General features: G+C 48.1%; 1 protein-coding gene across 1 annotated transcript in view; it reads left to right on the top strand.

Annotated features, from left to right (window-relative positions):
• The window catches only part of cpxm2 (carboxypeptidase X (M14 family), member 2), a 128,749-nt gene that overhangs the window by 2,663 nt on the left and 105,527 nt on the right, over positions 1 to 20,559 (top strand). The window contains exon 2 of the mRNA XM_055901702.1: positions 14,039 to 14,140. Coding sequence (XP_055757677.1) covers positions 14,039 to 14,140 — 102 coding nt within the window. The remainder of the gene's footprint in view (positions 1 to 14,038; positions 14,141 to 20,559) is intronic.

Raw genomic sequence — 20,559 nt, 5'->3', positions numbered from 1 at the left:
CAGAGTCTCCTGTTACTACCCAGGGTGACCATGTCTGACCTAGCAGAGTCTCCTGTTACTACCCAGGGTGACCATGTCCGACCTCTGACCTAGCAGAGTGTCCTGTTACTACCCAGGGTGCCCATGTCTGACCTAGTAGAGTCTCCTGTTACTACCCAGGGTGACCATGTCTGACCTCTGACCTATCAGAGTCCCCTGTTACTACCCAGGGTGACCATGTCTGACCTCTGACCTATCAGAGTCTCCTGTTACTACCCAGGGTGACCATGTCTGACCTCTGACCTATCAGAGTCCCCTGTTACTACCCAGGGTGACCATGTCTGACCTCTGACCTAGTAGAGTCTCCTGTTACTACCCAGGGTGACCATGTCTGACCTCTGACCTAGCAGAGTCCCCTGTTACTACCCAGGGTGACCATGTCTGACCTCTGACCTACTAGAGTCTCCTGTTACTACCCAGGGTGACCATGTCTGACCTCTGACCTAGCAGAGTCTCCTGTTACTACCCAGGGTGACCATGTCTGACCTAGTAGAGTCTCCTGTTACTACCCAGGGTGACCATATCTGACCTCTGACCTAGTAGAGTCTCCTGTTACTACCCAGGGTGACCATGTCTGACCTAGCAGAGTCTCCTGTTACTACCCAGGGTGACCATGTCTGACCTCTGACCTAGCAGAGAGTCCTGTTACTACCCAGGGTGACAATGTCTGACCTCTGACCTAGCAGAGTCTCCTGTTACTACCCAGGGTGCCCATGTCTGACCTCTGACCTAGCAGAGTGTCCTGTTACTACCCAGGGTGACCATGTCAGACCTCTGACCTAGCAGAGTCTCCTGTTACTACCCAGGGTGACCATGTCTGACCTCTGACCTAGCAGAGTCTCCTGTTACTACCCAGGGTGACCATGTCTGACCTCTGACCTAGCAGAGTCTCCTGTTACTACCCAGGGTGACCATGTCTGACCTAGCAGAGTCTCCTGTTACTACCCAGGGTGACCATGTCTGACCTAGCAGAGTCTCCTGTTACTACCCAGGGTGACCATGTCTGACCTAGCAGAGTCTCCTGTTACTACCCAGGGTGACCATGTCTGACCTCTGACCTAGCAGAGTCTCCTGTTAATACCCAGGGTGACCATGTCTGACCTAGCAGAGTCTCCTGTTACTACCCAGGGTGACCATGTCTGACCTAGCAGAGTCTCCTGTTACTACCCAGGGTGACCATGTCCGACCTCTGACCTAGTAGAGTCTCCTGTTACTACCCAGGGTGACCATGTCTGACCTCTGACCTAGCAGAGTCTCCTGTTACTACCCAGGGTGCCCATGTCTGATCACTGACCTAGCAGAGTCTCCTGTTACTACCCAGGGTGACCATGTCCGACCTCTGACCTAGCAGAGTCTCCTGTTACTACCCAGGGTGACCATGTCTGACCTCTGACCTAGCAGTCTCCTGTTACTACCCAGGGTGACCATGTCTGACCTAGCAGAGTCTCCTGTTACTACCCAGGGTGACCATGTCTGACCTAGCAGAGTCTCCTGTTACTACCCAGGGTGACCATGTCTGACCTCTGACCTAGTAGAGTCTCCTGTTACTACCCAGGGTGCCCATGTCTGACCTCTGACCTAGCAGAGTCTCCTGTTACTACCCAGGGTGACCATGTCTGACCTAGCAGAGTGTCCTGTTACTACCCAGGGTGACCATGTCTGACCTCTGACCTAGCAGAGTCTCCTGTTACTACCCAGGGTGACCATGTCTGACCTCTGACCTATCAGAGTCTCCTGTTACTACCCAGGGTGACCATGTCTGACCTAGCAGAGTCTCCTGTTACTACCCTGGGTGACCATGTCTGACCTCTGACCTAGCAGAGTCTCCTGTTACTACCCAGGGTGACCATGTCTGACCTAGCAGAGTCTCCTGTTACTACCCAGGGTGACCATGTCTGACCTAGCAGAGTCTCCTGTTACTACCCAGGGTGCCCATGTCTGACCTCTGACCTAGCAGAGTCTCCTGTTACTACCCAGGGTGCCCATGTCTGACCTAGCAGAGTCTCCTGTTACTACCCAGGGTGACCATGTCTGACCTAGCAGAGTCTCCTGTTACTACCCAGGGTGCCCATGTCTGACCTAGCAGAGTCTCCTGTTACTACCCAGGGTGACCATGTCTGACCTCTGACCTAGCAGAGTCTCCTGTTACTACCCAGGGTGACCATGTCTGACCTAGCAGAGTCTCCTGTTACTACCCAGGGTGACCATGTCCGACCTCTGACCTAGCAGAGTCTCCTGTTACTACCCAGGGTGCCCATGTCCGACCTCTGACCTAGTAGAGTCTCCTGTTACTACCCAGGGTGACCATGTCCGACCTCTGACCTAGTAGAGTCTCCTGTTACTACCCAGGGTGACCATGTCTGACCTAGCAGAGTGTCCTGTTACTACCCAGGGTGACCATGTCTGACCTAGCAGAGTCTCCTGTTACTACCCAGGGTGACCATGTCTGACCTCTGACCTAGCAGAGTCTCCTGTTACTACCCAGGGTGACCATGTCTGACCTAGCAGAGTCTCCTGTTACTACCCAGGGTGACCACGTCCGACCTCTGACCTAGCAGAGTCTCCTGTTACTACCCAGGGTTCCCATGTCCGACCTCTGACCTAGCAGAGTCTCCTGTTACTACCCAGGGCGACCATGTCTGACCTCTGACCTAGCAGAGTGTCCTGTTACTACCCAGGGTGCCCATGTCTGACCTCTGACCTAGCAGAGTCTCCTGTTACTACCCAGGGTGCCCATGTCTGACCTAGCAGAGTCTCCTGTTACTACCCAGGGTGACCATGTCTGACCTCTGACCTAGCAGAGTCTCCTGTTACTACCCAGGGTGACCATGTCTGACCTAGCAGAGTCTCCTGTTACTACCCAGGGTGACAATGTCTGACCTCTGACCTAGCAGAGTCTCCTGTTACTACCCAGGGTTCCCATGTCTGACCTAGCAGAGTCTCCTGTTACTACCCAGGGTTACCATGTCTGACCTAGTAGAGTCTCCTGTTACTACCCAGGGTTCCCATGTCTGACCTCTAACCTAGCAGAGTCTCCTGTTACTACCCAGGGTGACCATGTCTGACCTAGTAGAGTGTCCTGTTACTACCCAGGGTGACCATGTCTGACCTAGCAGAGTCTCCTGTTACTACCCAGGGTGACCATGTCTGACCTATCAGAGTCTCCTGTTACTACCCAGGGTGACCATGTCCGACCTCTGACCTAGCAGAGTCTCCTGTTACTACCCAGGGTTCCCATGTCCGACCTCTGACCTAGCAGAGTCTCCTGTTACTACCCAGGGTGACCATGTCTGACCTCTGACCTAGCAGAGTGTCCTGTTACTACCCAGGGTGCCCATGTCTGACCTCTGACCTAGCAGAGTCTCCTGTTACTACCCAGGGTGCCGATGTCTGACCTAGCAGAGTCTCCTGTTACTACCCAGGGTGACCGTGTCTGACCTCTGACCTAGCAGAGTCTCCTGTTACTACCCAGGGTGACCATGTCCGACCTCTGACCTAGCAGAGTCTCCTGTTACTACCCAGGGTGACCATGTCTGACCTCTGACCTAGCAGAGTCTCCTGTTACTACCCAGGGTGACCATGTCCGACCTCTGACCTAGCAGAGTCTCCTGTTACTACCCAGGGTGCCCATGTCTGACCTCTGACCTAGTAGAGTCTCCTGTTACTACCCAGGGTGCCCATGTCTGACCTCTGACCTAGCAGAGTCTCCTGTTACTACCCAGGGTTCCCATGTCCGACCTCTGACCTAGCAGAGTCTCCTGTTACTACCCAGGGTGACCATGTCTGACCTCTGACCTAGCAGAGTCTCCTGTTACTACCCAGGGTGCCCATGTCTGACCTCTGACCTAGTAGAGTCTCCTGTTACTACCCAGGGTGCCCATGTCTGACCTCTGACCTAGCAGAGTCTCCTGTTACTACCCAGGGTTCCCATGTCCGACCTCTGACCTAGCAGAGTCTCCTGTTACTACCCAGGGTGACTATGTCTGACCTCTGACCTAGCAGAGTCTCCTGTTACTACCCAGGGTGCCCATGTCTGACCTCTGACCTAGTAGAGTCTCCTGTTACTACCCAGGGTGCCCATGTCTGACCTCTGACCTACAAGAGCAGCAGGTTTATTTAGTTGAAAGGTCAATCCCAAGCTCCGTAGCGTATGGTGAACACATGGTCCCCGTGCTGAAGAGGTCGTGTCGGTGCAGATATAGTCCATCCTAAAAACACTAGTAAAATGTTAACGAAGCTTTTAAACAACAACAGTGGATCTACTACTGTATATGAACAACGGTTCTACTAATGACCCTCATCTATACGTGTGTAGAGAGACTGTACGGTGACGTTACCAACACCAGGCTGGCAAAGAGACCAAACGTTATTATAGTCTTCTAATGACCTTGGCGCCAACTTGTCGTCTCTGCTTCTGATGATTCATTTAAAAACAACTTGGTTGGTTTTTTTTGTGGTATTTTGATTGGGCTAAAAGAGTCTTCCAAAAATGTTATCGTCCAAATTCTCAGCGAAATCAAAAGACGGATCTTTGAAACGACACCAAAGTCTTTAATAAGACGGTTGTACAGTTTTTACAGCCAGAGAAACTAGCCTAGAAACATAAGTTTCACTGAAATGTTAGTACGTGTGACACCAGACGCTGTATTGTTAGGGATTAACATTGTCAGTCACTTGCTGATAATCGGATGCTATCGCTCTGACGAGGTCACACCTGTTGAAGGAGGAGGACCAAGGTGCAGCGTACATTTTCTTTATTTAAGAACGACGCCGACAAAAAACAATTAACAATCCAAAACAACAGTGAAGCTAAAGGGCTATGTGCCACAAACAAAGTCAACTTCCCACAAACCCAGGTGGGAAAAAAGGGCTACCTAAGTATGGTTCTCAATCAGAGACAACGATAGACAGCTGTCCCTGATTGAGAACCACACCCGGCCAAAACGTAGAAATAGAAATTCATTGAAACAGAAAACATAGAATGCCCACCCCAACTCACGCCCTGACCAAACCAAAATAGAGACATAAAAAGGATCTCTAAGGTCAGGGCGTGACAGACGAGGTCAAGATAAGTAACGTGAACCAGACATTCATAGGAAACCTCCCAAACGCCACCCTATTCCCTATGTAGTATGGACCCTGGTCAGAAGAAGTGCTCTATGTAGGGAATAGGAGGCCATTTGGGACTAAACCATAGTGATACATGTGATGAATCTGAATGGAAAAGTTGAGCCACACAGACATGGGAACCCAGAAGACTTGAGGACAGAGATTCAGGGAACATCATCCACATCACACAGACATGGGAACCCAGAAGACTTGAGGGCAGATATTCAGGGAACACCACCCACATCACACAGACATGGGAACCCAGAAGACTTGAGGACAGAGATTCAGGGAACATCATCCACATCACACAGACATGGGAACCCAGAAGACTTGAGGACAGAGATTCAGGGAACATCACCCACATCACACAGACATGGGAACCCAGAAGACTTGAGGGCAGATATTCAGGGAACACCACCCACATCACACAGACATGGGAACCCAGAAGACTTGAGGACAGAGATTCAGGGAACATCATCCACATCACACAGACATGGGAACCCAGAAGACTTGAGGACAGAGATTCAGGGAACATCACCCACATCACACAGACATGGGAACCCAGAAGACTTGAGGACAGAGATTCAGGGAACATCACCCACATCACACAGACATGGGAACCCAGAAGACTTGAGGACAGAGATTCAGGGAACACCACCCACATCACACAGACATGGGAACCCAGAAGACTTGAGGACAGAGATTCAGGGAACACCACCCACATCACACAGATATGGGAACCCAGAAGACTTGAGGACAGAGATTCGGGGAACACCACCCACATCACACAGACATGGGAACCCAGAAGACTTGAGGACAGAGATTCAGGGAACACCACCCACATCACACAGACATGGGAACCCAGAAGACTTGAGGACAGAGATTCAGCGAACACCACCCACATCACACAGACATGGGAACCCAGAAGACTTGAGGACAGAGATTCAGGGAACACCACCCACATCACACAGACATGGGAACCCAGAAGACTTGAGGACAGAGATTCAGGGAACACCACCCACATCACACAGACATGGGAACCCAGAAGACTTGAGGACAGAGATTCAGGGAACACCACCCACATCACACAGACATGGGAACCCAGAAGACTTGAGGACAGAGATTCAGGGAACACCACCCACATCACACAGACATGGGAACCCAGAAGACTTGAGGACAGAGATTCAGGGAACACCATCCACATCTAAATCAGTCTGTGATGACCAGAGAGAGACAAATACATATAATCATCTCTTTAGAGAGGTCTACTAGAGGAGCCCAGCACTACTCTTCTATCCCTCCACCCCTCCACCCCTCTATCCCTCCATCCCTCCACCCCTCCATCCCTCCACCCCTTCATCCCTCCACCCCTCCATCCCTCCACCCCTCTAAGCCTCCACCCCTCCATCCCTCCATCCCTCTAAGCCTCCACCCCTTCATCCCTCCACCCCTCCATCCCTCCATCCTTCCATCCCTCCATCCCTCCACCCCTCTAAGCCTCCATCCCTCCATCCCTCCAGCCCTTCACCCCTCCATCCCTCCATCCCTCCATCCCTCCACCCCTCTAAGCCTCCATCCCTCCACCCCTCCATCCCTCCATCCCTCCACCCCTCTAAGCCTCCATCCCTCCACCCCTCCATCCCTCCATCCCTCCATCCCTCTAAGCCTAGGCCCCTCCATCCCTCCATCCCTCCACCCCTCTAAGCCTCCATCCCTCCACCCCTCCATCCCTCCATCCCTCCATCCCTCTAAGCCTAGGCCCCTCCATCCCTCCATCCCTTCACCCCTTCATCCCTTTAACATTCGGCCCCTCCATCCCTCCATCCCTCCATCCCTCCATCCCTCCATCCCTCCACAGATACTGTAGATGAGAGACAGCAGGTTAATCTGAGTTTTTAGTCTTTAGTCCCAAAATGCACCCTTTTGTTCCTTAAAACCAGCCTTTAACGAGTGAATAGTGAATTATCTTTGTGATCTTTATAAATTCATGGATTTCAACACTTGAATTGTGGTGTGTTTAGTTCAATTTCCGCCCCGTTTGTACATATAACTAATAAAACCAATTGAACACTCTATTGTGTTCCATGAAATACATTTTCTTAATGTTACCAAAGACCTTCATAAACTCAATCAAATTATATATATTTTTGCGGTAGGCATAGGGCTATATGAAAAGGTATTTATTAGACTGTTAGAATGATGAATTCCAGAAGACGTGTCATTGGCTTAGGAAGCCAAGGAGTTGTCGAGGCTTTTCTATTGTTCAGGAAGTAGCAGAAGAATGACCAACATGCGCGAGGCATCTTCAAAAAGGGTTTTGGTAACGCAAAAGTAATGTAATGAGTTACTTTCCACAGTAAGTAACAAGTTACTTTTAATGGAAGTAAAGTAACGTAACAAGTTACTTTTAATGGAAGTAAAGTAACGTAACAAGTTACTTTTAATGGAAGTAAAGTAACGTAACAATTACTTTTAAAGGAAGTAACGATGTAACGTAACAAGTTATTTTTTTAAAGTAACGTTCCCAAACGCTGTTCCCTATATAGTGCACTACTTTTGACTAGGGACCCCTAACACTGATAGGGAATAGGGTGCGATTTGGTACGCAGCCTCTGTGTGGTGTTCGGAGGGCTACGTGGCCACTATTACAGGAGAGGTATTAACCTCCAGGGAGGAAAGGGTTGAATTAGGAGGTGGGGACATGAGACACACACACACACACACACACACAGACACACACACACACACACACACACACACACACACACACACACACACACACACACACACACACACACACACACACACACACACACACACACACACACACACACACACACACACACACACACACACACACACACACACACACACACACACACACACACACAGCCTGCCCCTCCACTCTCTCCAGTATATTACATCAGTATATTAGTGTTCTGGCTGAAATCTTTCTCTACGGCATCACAGACCACGTTCAGTAGCAGCTCAGTGATTGGTTCAGGCATCGAGGGTAGGTGTAAATCCAGCCGTGTGATAGGATGAGAGAGAGGAACATGCGTATAGCCAGACACACATGGTGTAGGTAGTGTCCTGCAGTGACAGGGCAAGCTATTGGCTGGTAATTAGGAGCAGCTGTGGCTGCAATGACTCAACGGTTCAGGAATCCTCACACGTGCCTCGGCAGGGTTAGACTGGGGCTGGGGTATGTACCTGTTCTGCCTCGGCAGGGTTAGACTGGGGCTGGGGTATGTACCTGTTCTGCCTCGGCAGGGTTAGACTGGGGCTGGGGTAGGTACCTGTCCTGCCTCGGCAGGGTTAGACTGGGGCTGGGGTATGTACCTGTTCTGCCTCGGCAGGGTTAGACTGGGGCTGGGGTATGTACCTGTTCTGCCTCGGCAGGGTTAGACTGGGGCTGGGGTATGTACCTGTTCTGCCTCGGCAGGGTTAGACTGGGGCTGGGGTAGGTACCTGTCCTGCCTCGGCAGGGTTAGACTGGGGCTGGGGTATGTACCTGTTCTGCCTCGGCAGGGTTAGACTGGGGCTGGGGTATGTACCTGTCCTGCCTCGGCAGGGTTAGACTGGGGCTGGGGTATGTACCTGTTCTGCCTCGGCAGGGTTAGACTGGGGCTGGGGTAGGTACCTGTCCTGCCTCGGCAGGGTTAGACTGGGGCTGGGGTATGTACCTGTTCTGCCTCGGCAGGGTTAGACTGGGGCTGGGGTAGGTACCTGTCCTGCCTCGGCAGGGTTAGACTGGGGCTGGGGTATGTACCTGTTCTGCCTCGGCAGGGTTAGACTGGGGCTGGGGTAGGTACCTGTCCTGCCTCGGCAGGGTTAGACTGGGGCTGGGGTAGGTACCTGTTCTGCCTCGGCAGGGTTAGAGGGGGTTGGGTAGGTACCTGTCCTGCCTCGGCAGGGTTAGACTGGGGCTGGGGTATGTTCCTGTCCTGCCTCGGCAGGGTTAGACTGGGGCTGGGGTATGTACCTGTCCTGCCTCGGCAGGGTTAGACTGGGGCTGGGGTAGGTACCTGTCCTGCCTCGGCAGGGTTAGACTGGGTTTGGGGTAGGTACCTGTCCTGCCTCGGCAGGGTTAGACTGGGTTTGGGGTATGTACCTGTCCTGCCTCGGCAGGGTTAGACTGGGGTTGGGGTATGTACCTGTTCTGCCTCGGCAGGGTTAGACTGGGTTTGGGGTTGGTACCTGTCCTGCCTCGGCAGGGTTAGAGGGGGTTGGGTAGGTACCTGTCCTGCCTCGGCAGGGTTAGACTGGGGCTGGGGTAGGTACCTGTTCTGCCTCGGCAGGGTTAGACTGGGGTTGGGGTATGTACCTGTCCTGCCTCGGCAGGGTTAGACTGGGGTTGGGGTATGTTCCTGTCCTGCCTCGGCAGGGTTAGACGGGGGTTGGGGTATGTACCTATCCTGCCACGGCAGGGTTAGACTGGGGTTGGGGTATGTACCTATCCTGCCACGGCAGGGTTAGCCTGGGACTGGGGTATGTACCTGTCCTGCCTCGGCAGGGTTAGACTGGGGTTGGGGTATGTACCTGTCCTGCCTCGGCAGGGTTAGACTGGGACTGGGACATGTACCTGTCCTGCCACGGCAGGGTTAGATTGGGGCATGTACCTGTCCTGCCTCGGCAGGGTTAGACGGGGGTTGGGGTATGTACCTGTCCTGCCACGGCAGGGTTAGATTGGGACATGTACCTGTCCTGCCTCGGCAGGGTTAGACGGGGGTTGGGGTATGTACCTGTCCTGCCACGGCAGGGTTAGATTGGGACATGTACCTGTCCTGCCTCGGCAGGGTTAGACGGGGGTTGGGGTATGTACCTATCCTGCCACGGCAGGGTTAGACTGGGGTTGGGGTATGTTCCTGTCCTGCCTTGGCAGGTTTAGACTGGGGTTGGGGTATGCACCTGTCCTGCCTCGGCAGGGTTAGACTGGGGTTGGGGTATGTTCCTGTCCTGCCTCGGCAGGGTTAGACTGGGGTTGGGGCATGATGCTGTCCTGCCTCAGCAGGGTTAGCCTGGGACTGGGGTATGTTCCTGTCCTGCCTCGGCAGGGTTAGCCTGGGACTGGGGTATGTACCTGTCCTGCCTCGGCAGGGTTAGACTGGGACTGGGGTATGTACCTGTCCTGCCTTTGCAGGGTTAGACTGGGGCTGGGGTATGTTCCTGTCCTGTCTCGGCAGGGTTAGACTGGGGTTGGGGTATGTACCTGTCCTGCCTCGACAGGGTTAGACTGGGGTTGGGGTATGTACCTGTCCTGCCTCGGCAGGGTTAGACTGGGACTGGGGTATGTACCTGTCCTGCCTTGGCAGGGTTAGACTGGGGTTGGGGTATGTACCTGTCCTGCCTCGACAGGGTTAGACTGGGGTTGGGGTATGTCCTGTCCTGCCACGGCAGGGTTAGACTGGGGTTGGGGTATGTTCCTGTCCTGCCTCGGCAGGGTTAGACTGGGGTTGGGGTATGTTCCTGTCCTGCCTCGGCAGGGTTAGACTGGGACTGGGGTATGTTCCTGTCTTGCCTCGGCAGGGTTAGACTGGGGTTGGGGTATGTACCTGTCCTGCCTCGGCAGGGTTAGACTGGGACTGGGGTATGTTCCTGTCTTGCCTCGGCAGGGTTAGACTGGGGTTGGGGTATGTACCTGTCCTGCCTCGGCAGGGTTAGACTGGGGCTGGGGTATGTTCCTGTCCTGCCTCGGCAGGGTTAGACTGGGGCTGGGGTATGTACCTGTCCTGCCTCGGCAGGGGTAGACTGGGGCTGGGGTATGTACCTGTCCTGCTTCGGCAGGGTTAGACTGGGACTTGGGTATGTACCTGTCCTGCCTCGGCAGGGGTAGACTGGGGCTGGGGTATGTACCTATTCCAATATACATAGAGTATACCCTGCGTTTTACTAAGTACAATATTAAAGTAATGCTTTCCATTGTATGTCCTCTCCTCTGTTTGTATGAGAGTGGATTAAGAGCTTTTAACCTGTCCTCTGTTTATATGAGAGTGGGGTAAGAGCTTTTAACCTGTCCTCTGTTTATATGAGAGTCGGATAAGAGCTTTTAACCTGTCCTCTGTTTATATGAGAGTGGGGTAAGAGCTTTTAACCTGTCCTCTGTTTTTATGAGAGTGGGGTAAGAGCTTTTAATCTGTCCTCTGTTTATATGAGAGTGGGATAAGAGCTTTTAACCTGTCCTCTGTTTATGTGAGAGTGGGGTAAGAGCTTTTAACCTGTCCTCTGTTTATATGAGAGTGGGATAAGAGCTTTTAACCTGTCCTCTGTTTATATGAGAGTGGGGTAAGAGCTTTTAACCTGTCCTCTGTTTATATGAGAGTGGGGTAAGAGCTTTTAACCTGTCCTCTGTTTATATGAGAGTGGGGTAAGAGCTTTTAACCTGTCCTCTGTTTATATGAGAGTGGGGTAAGAGCTTTTAACCTGTCCTCTGTTTGTATGAGAGTGGGATAAGAGCTTTTAACCTGTCCTCTGTTTGTATGAGAGTGGGATAAGAGCTTTTAACCTGTCCTCTGTTTGTATGAGAGTGGGGTAAGAGCTTTTAACCTGTCCTCTGTTTGTATGAGAGTGGGATAAGAGCTTTTAACCTGTCCTCTGTTTGTATGAGAGTGGGGTAAGAGCTTTTAACCTGTCCTCTGTTTGTATGAGAGGGGATAAGAGCTTTTAACCTGTCCTCTGTTTATATGAGAGGGGATAAGAGCTTTTAACCTGTCCTCTGTTTATATGAGAGTGGGATAAGAGCTTTTAACCTGTCCTCTGTTTATATGAGAGTGGGATAAGAGCTTTTAACCTGTCCTCTGTTTATATGAGAGTGGGATAAGAGCTTTAAACCTGTCCTCTGTTTGTATGAGAGGGGATAAGAGCTTTTAACCTGTCCTCTGTTTATATGAGAGTGGGATAAGAGCTTTTAACCTGTCCTCTGTTTGTATGAGAGTGGGGTAAGAGCTTTTAACCTGTCCTCTGTTTGTATGAGAGTGGGGTAAGAGCTTTTAACCTGTCCTCTGTTTATATGAGAGTGGGGTAAGAGCTTTTAACCTGTCCTCTGTTTATATGAGAGTGGGATAAGAGCTTTTAACCTGTCCTCTGTTTATATGAGAGGGGATAAGAGCTTTTAACCTGTCCTCTGTTTATATGAGAGTCGGATAAGAGCTATTAACCTGTCCTCTGTTTGTATGAGAGTGGGGTAAGAGCTTTTAACCTGTCCTCTGTTTGTATGAGAGTGGGGTAAGAGCTTTTAACCTGTCCTCTGTTTATATGAGAGTGGGGTAAGAGCTTTAAACCTGTCCTCTGTTTATATGAGAGTGGGATAAGAGCTTTTAACCTGTCCTCTGTTTATATGAGAGTGGGGTAAGAGCTTTTAACCTGTCCTCTGTTTATATGAGAGTCGGATAAGAGCTTTTAACCTGTCCTCTGTTTATATGAGAGTGGGGTAAGAGCTTTTAACCTGTCCTCTGTTTGTATGAGAGTGGGGTAAGAGCTTTTAACCTGTCCTCTGTTTATATGAGAGTGGGGTAAGAGCTTTTAACCTGTCCTCTGTTTATGTGAGAGTGGGGTAAGAGCTTTTAACCTGTCCTCTGTTTATATGAGAGTGGGATAAGAGCTTTTAACCTGTCCTCTGTTTATATGAGAGTGGGGTAAGAGCTTTTAACCTGTCCTCTGTTTATATGAGAGTGGGGTAAGAGCTTTTAACCTTTCCTCTGTTTATATGAGAGTGGGGTAAGAGCTTTTAACCTGTCCTCTGTTTATATGAGAGTGGGGTAAGAGCTTTTAACCTGTCCTCTGTTTATATGAGAGTGGGGTAAGAGCTTTTAACCTGTCCTCTGTTTATATGAGAGTGGGATAAGAGCTTTTAACCTGTCCTCTGTTTGTATGAGAGTGGGGTAAGAGCTTTTAACCTGTCCTCTGTTTGTATGAGAGTGGGATAAGAGCTTTTAACCTGTCCTCTGTTTGTATGAGAGTGGGGTAAGAGCTTTTAACCTGTCCTCTGTTTGTATGAGAGGGGATAAGAGCTTTTAACCTGTCCTCTGTTTATATGAGAGTGGAATAAGAGCTTTTAACCTGTCCTCTGTTTGTATGAGAGGGGATAAGAGCTTTTAACCTGTCCTCTGTTTATATGAGAGGGGATAAGAGCTTTTAACCTGTCCTCTGTTTATATGAGAGTGGGATAAGAGCTTTTAACCTGTCCTCTGTTTATATGAGAGGGGATAAGAGCTTTTAACCTGTCCTCTGTTTATATGAGAGTGGGATAAGAGCTTTTAACTAGTCCTCTGTTTGTATGAGAGTGGGGTAAGAGCTTTTAACCTGTCCTCTGTTTGTATGAGAGTGGGGTAAGAGCTTTTAACCTGTCCTCTGTTTATATGAGAGTGGGATAAGAGCTTTTAACCTGTCCTCTGTTTGTATGAGAGTGGATAAGAGCTTTTAACCTGTCCTCTGTTTATATGAGAGTGGGATAAGAGCTTTTAACCTGTCCTCTGTTTATATGAGAGGGGATAAGAGCTTTTAACCTGTCCTCTGTTTATATGAGAGTGGGATAAGAGCTTTCAGATGTGAGACAGATTTGTACCAGTTTAAATCTAGTTTTTGAGGTGAGGATATCCAGTTTAAATCTTGCTTTTGAGGTGAGGATATCCAGTTTAAATCTAGTTTTTGAGGTGAGGATATCCTGTGTAAATGTAGCTTTTGATTGAGGATATCCTGTGTAAATCTATCTTTTGATTGAGGATATCCTGTGTAAATGTAGCTTTTGATTGAGGATATCCTGTGTAAATGTAGCTTTTGATTGAGGATATCCTGTGTAAATCTATCTTTTGATTGAGGATATCCTGTGTAAATCTATCTTTTGAGTGAGGATATCCTGTTTCTAATACATTTTTTGTTTTTCTCTCCTCAGTGAAGAACGGAAACAAGAAGGATGAGAAGAACAAAAAGGGAAAGTTGAAAACTCCCAACAGCATCAACGAGGGAGACGGCCAATACAAGTCAGCAGAAGAGGGTGATTCATGAAGGATATACCAACACACACACACACACACACACACACACACACACACACACACACACACACACACACACACACACACACACACACACACACACACACACACACACACACACACACACACACACACACACACACACACACACACACAGACACACACACACACACACACACACACACACACACACACACACACACACACACACAGACACACACACGCACACACACACACACAGATACACACAGATACACACACAGACACACACACACTCACACACTCACACACACACGCACACACGAACACACACACACACACACACACACACACACACACACACACACACACACACACACACACACACACACACACACACACACGTACACACAGACACACACACACAGCGTGTCTGACTCTCCTTCTCCAGTTGACTGAATTCAAAAAGCTGATTTTATTTTCCCTCTGGGGAGAAACCCTGGCAGGGAAATGATGCTTGAATGTGTGAGTCCCAAATGGCACCCTATTCCCTGTCAGTGCACTACTTTAGACCAGAGCCCTATGGACCGTGATCAACAGTAGTGCACTATTTAGGGAATAGGGTGCCATTTGGGACGCATTCACTTAGACAGCTGTCCTCTTAGCAGAATAAACATTGTGTTTGGTTGTTATGGATCATGTCCTGGTTGTTATGGATCACGTCCTGGTTGCTATGGATCATGTCTTGGTTGTTATGGATCATGTCCTGGTTGTTATGGATCATGTCCTGGTTGTTATGGATCATGTCCTGGTTGTTATGGATCATGTCCTGGTTGTTATGGATCATGTCCTGGTTGTTATGGATCATGTCCTGGTTGTTATGGATCATGTCTTGGTTGTTATGGATCATGTCTTGGTTGTTATGGATCATGTCCTGGTTGTTATGGATCATGTCCTGGTTGTTATGGATCATGTCCTGGTTGTTATGGATCATGTCCTGGTTGTTATGGATCATGTCCTGGTTGTTATGGATCATGTCCTGGTTGTTATGGATCATGTCCTGGTTGTTATGGATCATGTCTTGGTTGTTATGGATCATGTCTTGGTTGTTATGGATCATGTCCTGGTTGTTATGGATCATGTCCTGGTTGTTATGGATCATGTCCTGGTTGTTATGGATCATGTCTTGGTTGTTATGGATCATGTCCTGGTTGTTATGGATCACGTCCTGGTTGTTATGGATCATGTCTTGGTTGTTATGGATCACGTCCTGGTTGTTATGGATCATGTCCTGGTTGCTATGGATCATGTCCTGGTTGTTGTGGATCATGTCCTGGATGTTATGGATCCAGATCTCTTTGTGTTGTCTTGCCAACATGGTCCCAGATCTCTTTGTGTTGTCTTTAATCAATCTTTAATCAATGGCATCATGTTATTTCTTAATCTGGGCTTTTTTTGTTACAAAGACATTAAGTGTGTATTACCCTGTTGCATTCAAGATGGTTGCTGTATAACACCAGGGTCAAGGTTTACTAACTCTCCAGGAAGAAGAAACAGAGAAATAGCCTAAGACAAGTAGAAGGGTTAGCATTTCAACTTTAAAGGGAGAATTCAGAAGGGATTTAGGGTTGTGAGGTGACCATTGGATCCCAGAATGGTTTTAGCCACTTGGAACTTTTTGGAACAGACCAAAAAGCCCACTCTCTGTCTCTCCCGCTCTCTCTTTCCCCACCCCTTTCATTGTGTAACAAGCCGTCATATTGGGTTAGTCCACTCGGGACTTTTCATTGTGTAACAAACTGTCATATCGGGTTAGTCCACTATGGACTTTTCATTGTGTATCAAGCCGTCATATTGGGTTTGTCCACTAGGGACTTTTCATTGTGTAACAAGCTGTCATATCGGGTTAGTCCACTAGGTACTTTTCATTGTGTAACAAGCCGACATATTGGGTTAGTCCACTAGGGACTTTTCATTTTGTAACAAGCTGTCATATCGGGTTAGTCCACTAGGGACTTTTCATTGCACTATGTTAGTAATCAATTCAACCTATACTGTGGGTGTTTATGTATAATTAAACATAGTTAATTGATTTGTAAAAATAGCCGTCATCACATTAATGATAGTCTTGTCACGACACTGAGGTGACCGTTGGATCCCAGGATGGTTTTAACATGTTGAAACACGGGAACACAACACTGACATGTCTGGCAGAGAGTCTGAGGTGACCGTTGGATCCCAGGATGGTTTTAACATGTTGAAACATGGTAACACAACACTGGCATTTCAGGCACAGAGACTGAGGTGACCGTTGGATCCCAGGATGGTTTTAACATGTTGAAACATGGTAACACAACACTGGCATTTCAGGCACAGAGACTGAGGTGACCGTTGGATCCCAGGATGGTTTTAACATGTTGAAACACGGGAACACAACACTGGCATTTCAGGCACAGAGACTGAGGTGACCGTTGGATCCCAGGATGGTTTTAATATGTTGAAACACGTGAACACAACATTGGCATTTCAGGCACAGAGACTGAGGTGACCGTTGGATCCCAGGATGGTTTTAACATGTTGAAACACGGGAACACAACACTGGCATGTCTGGCAGAGAGACTGACGCTGTAAAGGAGTCCAAGAAACACACAGCCACTTTCTATCCTGCTCTCGGCTCTCGGCTCCCAATCCCAAGACATGATTTTAGGACTGCAGTTATTGTTGAATACGTACCTGTTTTTTTAATCAAATATATTCATTTTGTGCTTGGGGTAAAGTTTTATCCGCACTGTAGACGACTTATGGTCTGAATTTTGACAGTTTTAATCATGGCTAAAGTTTGACTGAAGACAATTTATGGCCTACATTTTGACAGATTAATTATGACTAAAGTTTGACTGTAGACAATTTATGGCCTGTATTTTTGACAGTTTTAATCATGGCTAAAGTTTGAAAACTCACACTTTTAGTGTTATTTTCCTAAAGGAGAAACCAAAATGGCAAGACATTCACAGATAATCAAACGAATGTGTCGAAGGGTTTTTCCAGGTATTGTTCTGTGTCCATAACTCATGGAGATATAATGGAGGAAGAACCAAGGAAACAACAGGATTATACATTACATTCACTATTCAACTGCGGCAGGGATTTATTATATTATATATTATATTATTATTATTATATTAGATTTATTTCCGTTGGATTGTTTGATCATTTCGTTAGAATGCTCGGCAGCGATGGCGCTATGATTTGTTTGTTAAATCAAGATATTTCCTAAAGAGTTGATATCTGTAGTAAAACCGAAAGAAGAGCAGCCTGAAATAATTTGGTGGGACCAATGTCAAGCACAATTGAATTCCAAGTCTTTATTGATGCTCATCAACATGCCTTTGATGTGCAGCTGTCTGTCTGGCAATGCATGCTGGGAGTAGAGTGATTCAGCAGAGTGTGGTGTGTGTGTGTGTGTGTGTGTGTGTGTGTGTGTGTGTGTGTGTGTGTGTGTGTGTGTGTGTGTGTGTGTGTGTGTGTGTGTGTGTGTGTGTGTGTGTGTGTGTGTGTGTGTGTGTGTGCCCGTGCGCATTCATGTGTGCGTACTAGTGCGCATGTGAATGTCATTGGGCTCTGGTCAAAAGCACTGCTACTTCTCTCTCTGCTTGTTTTACCTGTTAACCTTGGTTGATAAGTCTGCTGTGAGAGGCTGTGAGGGCTCAGGCTGACCCTGATACGTTCTGATGCCGCGCTTTGGAGTCACGCTAATATATTACGTGTCTGTTGGCAGTCTGGGAACAGCTCTTAGTGCCGTCCTCAGCTGGCAGAGGTTACAATAACTCATTTACTTACTTATTCCACTCTGTTCTAAAAGTTTCCACAGAAACGCAGATGTCTCAGAGATGTTGTTGCCCACTGCATCGCAGTGCTTGAGGCATCACTACAACCCTGGGTTCGATCCCAGGCTGTGTCACAGCTGGCCGTGACCGGGATACCCATGAGGCGACGCACAATTGGCCCAGTGTCGTACGGGTTACGGGAGGGTTTGGCCGGCCGGGATTTCCTTGTCCCAACGTGCTCTAGCGACTCCTTGTGGCGGGCCGGGCGCCTGCAAGCTGACTCCGGTCATCAGTTGGATGGTGTTTCCTCTGACACATTGGTGCGGCTGGCTTCCGGGTTAATTGAGCAGTGTGGCTTGGTTGGGTTGTGTTTCGGAGGACGCACGGCTCTCGACTTTCGCCTCTCCCGAGTCCATAGGGGAGTTGCAGCGATGAGACAAGACTGTAACTACCAATTGGATATCAGGACATTGGTGTGATTAAAGGATAATAATAATAATAAGTAATTTAAAAAAATATATATATATGATGTTATCACCCAGTTGATGTTTTTTCTAGTGTGATGGTTATGATTGAGGCTAGGTCACTCAGTTTATTGAACTTTTGAATAATATATAAGTTATGTATTAGTTTCAATGCCTAATTAAAGTACATTAACAACAGGACAGTATAGGCACCATATTTCAGTGTTGTCTCAGAAAATGGAGATTGAGTGCTTGTGACAGAGAGAGTAAGCCTGGTCCCAGATCTGATCTCACCTAGCCTGGTCCCAGATCTGATCTCACTAGCTTGGTCCCGGATCTGATCTCACTAGCTTGGTCCCAGATCTGATCTTACTAGCCTGGTCCCAGATCTGATCTCACTAGCCTGGTCCCAGATCTGATCTCACTAGCTTGGTCCCAGATCTGATCTCACTAGCCTGGTCCCAGATCTGATCTCACTAGCCTGGACCCAGATCTGATCTCACTAGCCTGGTCCCAGATCTGATCTCACTAGCCTGATCCCAGATCTGATCTCACTAGCCTGGTCCCAGATCTGATCTCTCTAGCCTGGTCCCAGATCTGATCTTACTAGCCTGGTCCCAGATCTGGTCTCACCTAGCCTGGTCCCAGATCTGATCTCTCCTAGCCTGATCCCAGATCTGATCTCACTAGCCTGGTCCCAGATCTGATCTCACCTAGCCTGGTCCCAGATCTGATCTCACCTAGCCTGGTCCCAGATCTGATCTCACCTAGCCTGGTTCGAGATCTAATCTCACAGCCTGGTTCCCAGATCTGATCTCACTAGCCTGGTCCCAGATATAATCTCACAGCCTGGTCCCAGATCTGATCTCTCATAGCCTGGTCCCAGATCTGATCTCATTAGCCTGGTCCCAGATCTAATCTCACTAGCCTGGTCCCAGATATATTTCTGCTTTTACCTACTCCATCCTTATTGTCAAGCCAAAATGTATTGCATGACTATTCCATAAGGAGTTGCCAAGAGAGAGCTGAAACAGACTGGCACCAAGAATAAGAAAAAGCCTGACCAGACTTGAATCCTATGTTGTGTTTCTGTCTTCTGCAGTGATGTAGCGTCTTGTGCCCGAGCTAGCTAATCAACAACCATAATAAACTGTTTGCTTATTTGCATGAAGACACTTTATGACTTCCCAGCAAACCAAAATTTGGTTCTGTGAAAGTTCCCAGAACATTCATTAGGTCTCGCGGCAAAATGTTCTCATACCACAAAAAAAACTGTCCACACAGGGGCTGGTGATTATACAATGTTTGTATAAAACATTTGCCTGATGTTGCAAGAACATTCCTAGAACATATTTATTCTTAGAATCTCAGAATGGTTCATTAGGGAATAGTCTGGTGAGAATATTGTGGGGACATTACAAAAGATATGTTCCCCAAAACACTGAAACTGTCCAGTTGGGCGGATGGATTTCTACAATGCTTCTTTTAGGGTGCAAAAAAACATTCAGCTGATGATGCAAGAACGTTCCTAGAACACATTTCGTCTGTTCTTTAAAGGTTCCCAGAATGTTTCATCAGGTTGTTGGGAACATTATGGGGATATTACAATAGATCGGTTCCCAAAACACTGAAACTGTCCTATTGTGCTGCCATTCAGAGCATGTTTGTATCAGGGTGCACAAAACATTCCTTTGATGTCCCAATAATGTTGACAGAACAGTCTTTGAGTCATTTAAACGGTTCCTCGAACATTTAATTAGGTTGTGGGAACATTTTAATTAGGTTGTGGGAACAGTGTGGCTACAGTACAAGAAATAAGTTCACAAAATATACTCAGCCATACAATGTTGAAGTTAGGGTTGCAAAGGACATTCCTATTATATTGCAAGAATGTTGGCAGAACACTCGAATCGTTAAAGGTTCCCAGAACATTTTTTTTATCATTTTGAGAGTTGTCTGGGATGTTGGAAGATTATTCTTGTGATATTCACATAGATTACACAGAACGTTCCCACAACGTTGCACAATGTTCCACAATTTCCAAACAAGTACGTTTTTATGATGTTCATAGCATATCTGTTTTACGTTTTAACATAATATTCCATTGATGTTCACACAATTTAAATTTTACCTTGTCTTGGAGGTCCT

The sequence above is a fragment of the Salvelinus fontinalis genome, chromosome 37 (genome assembly GCF_029448725.1).
Source record: "Salvelinus fontinalis isolate EN_2023a chromosome 37, ASM2944872v1, whole genome shotgun sequence".
Classification (NCBI taxonomy): domain Eukaryota; kingdom Metazoa; phylum Chordata; class Actinopteri; order Salmoniformes; family Salmonidae; genus Salvelinus; species Salvelinus fontinalis.
The sequence above is the reverse complement of the archived record's forward strand: the minus strand, read 5'-3'. Positions and strand labels throughout refer to the sequence as shown.